The 6227-nt window shown below is 49.0% G+C and overlaps 1 protein-coding gene across 1 annotated transcript in view; it reads left to right on the top strand.

Annotated features, from left to right (window-relative positions):
- The window catches only part of RYK (receptor-like tyrosine kinase), a 104833-nt gene continuing 102714 nt past the window's right edge, over positions 4109 to 6227 (top strand). The window contains 2 exon segments of the mRNA XM_021069472.1: positions 4109 to 4271; positions 4274 to 4354. Of these exon segments, the coding sequence (XP_020925131.1) occupies positions 4124 to 4271; positions 4274 to 4354 (229 nt within the window). The 5' untranslated portion in view covers positions 4109 to 4123.

Here is a 6227-nt window from a genome sequence, read left to right as displayed (position 1 = left end):
AAACTGAAAGAAAACCACACACACAAATAGTTGCATGTCTAAATACATTTTTTATGTAGGTAAATGTCTTGAGAAAGGGCTAAAAGAACATGCACCGAACTGGACGGTGGTGGAGAGAGAAAATGTCTTGTATCAATGAGGATGCTCATATTTTCCACCGAGTACTTCGGTGCTGCTTGACGCATTCACAATGCAAGTGGAGGGAGAAGATTTAAATGGTAAACTGCTCCATAGTGCAGAGCAGTGTTCCCAAATGCTGCTTGCAGAGGATGGGGCTCTTTTCACAACTTAGAGCCACCCCTTTCTACATGCTGCCCCCAGCTGAGTGAGCACAGTCCGGGTCAGGGAGCTGTTCCCAGGGCTCTGTGAACCCTGTGTCTATCCATGTGCACACAAGAAAGCTGGGCTCTGAAGGGGCATCAGACTACACATGACCCGGAGGCCTCACCCCTTCCCCGCCCAACCTTGGCTGGCCCAGTGCTTACACCCACCCATCCTGCTGCCTCTCAGGCCCAAGGCTGGCCATTTTTAGGAGCAGTGAAAGGAGTCCTGATGATGGTATTTTCTGGGCCTTCTGAAATCTGTCTCCCATAAAAGAATAAGGTCAACCACTGCGATAAGCAAAACCAAGAGCGGGGACAGTGGGTGGAGTAGGATGACGACTCTGGCCTTTAGCTCCTCCAGGCAAAGAAACCTTAGGAGGCTGGGGGTCAGGGCTTCCCAGCAGTTTCACACTGAGGCTTACTGGGACATTTCAAAAGCTGCCACTCACACCTTGATGGGCAAGGGAGAGGGGACTCCTTCTTCAGAGATGGCTTGGGGGTTGTGTGAGAGCAAGTACGTTGCAGAGACTGGGAATTGGTTCCTCTTCTGGGGAGTTAGAGTATTGGCAAGAACAATTTCAGTCTTATTTAGAAATTAACATTTTTATTTTTCAGAAGTTAACATTTGAGTATAGATGTGAAGAGATGGAAGTTCAAGACACAAGGATGTCAGAAGGAAGAGCATTCCAGGTACAGGGAACAGTGGTGCAAAGGCGCTGAGGCAGGATTATGTCGGATGTATTGGAAGTAGAGCAAGGAAGTCACCGTAGCTGCAGCTAAGTAGGGGGAGGGTAGAAGGAAAAAATAAGATCAGACGGGAAGGGAGGAAGGCAAAGAGTGAGAACTGCCTTGACATCTTGTAAGGATTTTGTTTTTTACTGTAGATGAATTAGTGAGCCATTGGCAGGCTAAGAGCCGGAAGTGACATGATCAGGTTAAGGTTTAATGGGATGGCTCTGGCAGCTGTGTTTGAGAACAGACTAAAGAAATAAGAGGAAAGCAGAGAGGCAGTGAGGTGGCAACTGAAGTGGTCCACAAGAGAGATGGCAGAGCTGAGATCTTCTTGAAAGAGTGGCCAGCAACACCTCGAGGGCCTGTGATACCTTTGGGGGAACAGGGACTTTTTAAAACAAATGGGACTTTGACATGGTTCATGTCCCTTAGAACAAGAGGGAGTTCCCATCATGGCTTAGTGGTTAACGAACCCGACTAGGACCCATGATGATGCAGGTTTGATCCCTGGCCTCTCTCAGTGGGTTAAGGATCTGGTGTTGCCATGAACTGTGTAGGTTGCAGATGCGGCTTGGATCTGGAGTTTCGGTGTCTGTGGTGCAGGGTGGTGGTTACAACCCCTAGCCTGGGAACTTCCATATGCATATGCTGCCAGTGCAGCCCTTAAAAGCAAAAGAAAAAAAAAGAAAGAAAGAAAGAAAGAACAAATGATGTACATGCCACTTGCTGTGTGTTGCTACCCTCTGAAGTTGTTACCTCTGTTAGTATGGGGTGGGGCCTAGGAATTTGCATTTCCACATGTTCCCAGGTGGTATTACTACTGATCTGGGAATCATACGTGGAAAGCCACTCACTTTTTATTCATGGCACTGATGAAAATGTGTAACTAATGTTTATCGTACCTCCTCAAGGAAGCTCCTTACCCCGTGTGTCCCAGTGCCAAGCATGACACCTGGCATTAATGTTTTGAGCTTGGCTCTGGGCCAGCCATGGTGCTAATCTGAATGAAGTTCTTGACAATCCCGGCTTTGAAGGGTTTGCAGGTATCTGATGATGAAACTTTCCAGGAAGTGGTCATTAGAGGGAAGGGATTAATTATAGAAATAATAATGGATGTGACACCCACCCCCTCCAGTGTTTGCCAAGGTATTTTACTGACATCTTCTTCAATTAAGTCCTGTAAAAGCCCTGTGATTTGACATCATCACCTCTATTTTATGAATGAGGAAACCAGAGGCTCTGAGGGTTTCTGTAATTTTCAAGGTCACACCACTAACTAGTACCAGAACCCAGCCAGGCCTGACTGCCAGACAGCCCTATGCTCTGTTTACATCACAGACTACCTCCAGAAGTCACTGATAAGAGGAGATTGCCTTGAAGACAGGAACTTCCTTACTTGGGGACTGTGAGTCATTTTCAAAAATGTGGGGAACCATTCTTAAAAAAAAAGGCAAAAACACCTCCTGTCTGAATTGAGAGCCTGTTCACACAGCACATTCCCGCCCCAAGCCCTTCTTGCCAGAGCCCCTGTTCCCTAATAGGTAGCAGTGGCTGCCCCAAAGAAAGTATTTTTGCTGATTCTAAAAGTATTTGTGCGGTTCTGTCGATCTCTGGTGGAACACTTTTCCTCAGCCCTCACCCTCTTCCTGCCTCCTGTAGGGTGATGGGTACAGTATTCTGTGCTGGGGAGCTGAGGCTTGACAAATCAAGACCGGTTTAACTCTAAATGGAATCCATCCCTCTCACTAGAAGAGGAGAAAAGCAAATGTCAGGACTTCCAGCTCATCAGCCCCTCTCTTCTCTTCCTCTTCAGAGAGGATAAAAATAGCCCGAGTGCTGCACTGAAGGTGGGCCTGCCAGGTCCGCAGCAGCTCTTCCCAGAGGTGGGGGCCTAGGGAGAGGCATAGGGACAGGGCAGAGACCTCTCCCCAGTGCTAGGGACCAGGACGGGCAGAGACGCCTGAAAATCTATGGAGAGAGGGGATGTGGAGCAGGTTTGACCAGAGACTGGGTGGTTCACTTAAATACACCGCCAGGCGCACCAGCTCGCTGGCTGCCTTTAAGAAAGACAAGGTATATCCGTGATTCTTAACCACTTTGAAGAACAGGACTCCCTAGAACAAATGATGAGATGTACATATCACTTCTCTGTGTGTGCTCAAGCCCACACACAGAACGCAGTGAGAAACACACGTGTACCAGACTTGAGCACACACAGAGAGACAGACACATGTTTTGGCACACAATTTCATGGTGTGGCGGGGCACGCGGGGGGGGGGGGGGCGGTACTGTTAAAGCCCAGCATGGACCTCGGGTTAACAATCCCAAATGCAAGTTGATTATAGAGTCACAGAACGATTTTTAAAAATAATATGTAACGTGTAAGAATAAGGTTATTAAAATCTGCTGAGCAAGATCTTTTTGGAAAATAAATGTATATAGTACATATCCATGAAAACAGATACAGAAATGTTAATGTTGACCTCCGTTGGTAGGCTAGAAGGTGATTTCTAATTTTCTCCATTTTCTCGCCAAACAAAAAGCATGTTTCTTTCTGGCAATCGCAGTTGGGCCTGCCTGCTTGGACCCTCTATCCCGCCGCTGGGGGTGTGTGGGTGTGTGTGGGTGTTCCAGACAACAGACAGGCAAAGATGAGGATAGTGACAACACGGGGCGGGGAAGAGCTCCACTAGAGGGTGAAGAGGGAAGCCTTCGCCCGCGCAGCAACAGAAACACCGCAGAGGTCCCTGCTCTACCCTGCCTGGCCCGCACCGAGCAGGCGGTGCGTGCGTGCGCGCTCTCTGGAGCGGCGGCGGCGCGCGCGCCTCCGCGGCCCGCCCCCAGGAGCAGACGATGCGGCCGAGGAGGAGGAGGAGGCGGCGGCGGCGCGCTCCGGCGGTCTGAAGCGGCGGCCGGCTGCAACGGGCCGGCGGCGCGATGAACTGGGTGCCCGCCCCCGGCTCGGGGCTGTGAGGGGCTCGGGGCCGGGGGTGGGGGGCGGAGGCAGCGCGGCGGGCGGCCCACGCTCCTCCTCAGCGGCGGCGGCGGCGGCGGCGGCGGCTGTGGCCATGCGCGGGACCGCGCGGCTGGGGCCGCCGGGCCGGGGCCGCCTCACGGGGGCGGGCGGCCTAAGGGCTCTGTTGCCGCCGCTGCTGCTCCTGCTAGCGCTGCTGCCGCTGCTGCCCGCGCCAGGCGCCGCCGCCGCCCCGGCCCCGCGGCCCCTGCGCTGCCGCCCGCGGCCGCGGGGCCCAGCGTGAGCCTTTACCTGAGCGAGGACGAGGTGCGCCGGCTATCGGTGAGTGGGGCCGCCTGCGCTGGGGCGGGCACGTCGGGCCGGGCCCCGTTGCTTCCGGCCGCCGGCGGCCCAGTCCGCGCGTCGTGGACCGCGGGCAGGTCCGGTCCCAGCGCCCCGGGTTGCCTCTGGTCTCGGCCTTTGCCTGCCTTGTTGGCCAGGAGGTGTGGTCCCTGCCCGGCCCCCTCCCCGGGCCAGCCTTCCGGTCTCCCTCCCACGCGGCGAAAAGACCCGGGGATCCCTCGGCCGCCGGAGATCCACCCATTTCCATCCTCCTTAACAGCCTCTTCAGCCTGTCGCCTTTTCTCGAGACAGACTTTCTTCCTTACCGCTCCAAGTTTCTTTGACCCTTCCTATGCATGTTACTCTAGCGCCCTAGATTTTGGGTTACCTCGAAATCCACGTTTTATTTAGGTTAAACCTGCAAACTCTGGGATGTTGTTTTGATGCCCCAGTAGAAGTTACACAGCTGTGCTCATATTTTTCGGTTGTCATAGGGTTTTTTTTGGAAAATAAGAGAGAGAGATTGGTTATAAGGGCAGTACATGTTTCTGCCAGTCTCCAAATCTTGGATTGATAGGCTTATTTTAGAGAGAATGAATAGAGAATGAATCTCCAGGTAGCAGATCTTTTAGTTTCTTCAGTATCTTTTTGATTCTGTCTTGAATGTGTTGGAGTTTGGACTGATCCTGTATTTCTGGGCCACTCTCCTACTTTGAATATCATGTAAGAGAAGGAGAACTTCATTTTGGATCAGTTGGTGGTTCTGTTCTAGCTCATTAGCTTTATCATTTGGGAATTAATTTGAAAAATCATGGTGTTCTCCAGACTTTGTGGATTCTGGAAATGACCCCTCTAGAGAAAGGTCTGATAGAAATGGCCTCAAATGGAAAGACGTTGGTAGTTGCAGATAGCTAGACATTCCCCACACCGATAATTTTTTAAAAACATCGTTGTTTCATTTCAGATTTGTGGTGCATCTGAGTGTTTGATGGAAAAATATTTCTTTTAAGCATCCATTATTATTTTCTTTTATTTTTTTAAGTTGTAAAACTTGAGGTCTGTTGAGGTCGACTCAGTGTGGAAATGAAATTGCTTTTAGCAGAGTGTTTAGACATTGTTACATTGCATATATGGGTTTGTAGTCTTTAACCAAAAAAGAATGTTGGTTTTTTAAAAAAATTTCCTGCAATTCTAAATCCTCTTTTTAGTCTAGCTGAATGAGCTGGATTTAGTTTAGCTGAATTAAAACTGCCAATTGAATTAGTACTTGAAACAAGACTAAGTTAGGAAAAATAACGATTGCTTATAAATTGACTCATGTCACATTAATTTAAGAAATACTAATGTATTATGCATGGTTTTGTAAATGTTTTTTGGTTAAAAGTGTGTATGTAATTTGTGACATTGTTTACATTTAAGAAACCCATGTAAGAAACCAATTAGGATGGGAGAAGGGACAACCAAATACGACAGTGATTGAGTGCCTGCCTTATACTTGCCCCTGCATGTTTTATACATGTAATTTCCTCTAATTTTTTTGTGAGCCAGTGAGATGGATATCATTATTCTCATTTTAGAGATGAGGAAAGGGAGACTTTAAGTAGCTTGCTCCAGGTCACACATTTATAGTCTTTTTAAAGAAAATCAAAAAGTAATACTGATATAGGCCACAGATTTCATTGAAATGAAGGTATTGTTTTTATGGAAGTTGGATTATGGCATGGTGGAAAATAAGTCATTGCTAATTAATACTTGAAATGATATATTTGTTACCCAATCGATGAGCATCCATTTTATGCCCAGAAATGAGTTGCTGGGAAGAGAGGAGGAAGGATTTCCTCACTGAACAACCTTGGTCCAGCTCTGGGACAGGAGGG

This window comes from Sus scrofa, chromosome 13, assembly GCF_000003025.6.
Source record: "Sus scrofa isolate TJ Tabasco breed Duroc chromosome 13, Sscrofa11.1, whole genome shotgun sequence".
In the NCBI taxonomy this organism is placed as follows: domain Eukaryota; kingdom Metazoa; phylum Chordata; class Mammalia; order Artiodactyla; family Suidae; genus Sus; species Sus scrofa.
Note: the sequence above shows the minus strand (reverse complement) of the source record. Positions and strands in the feature narration are given on the sequence as shown.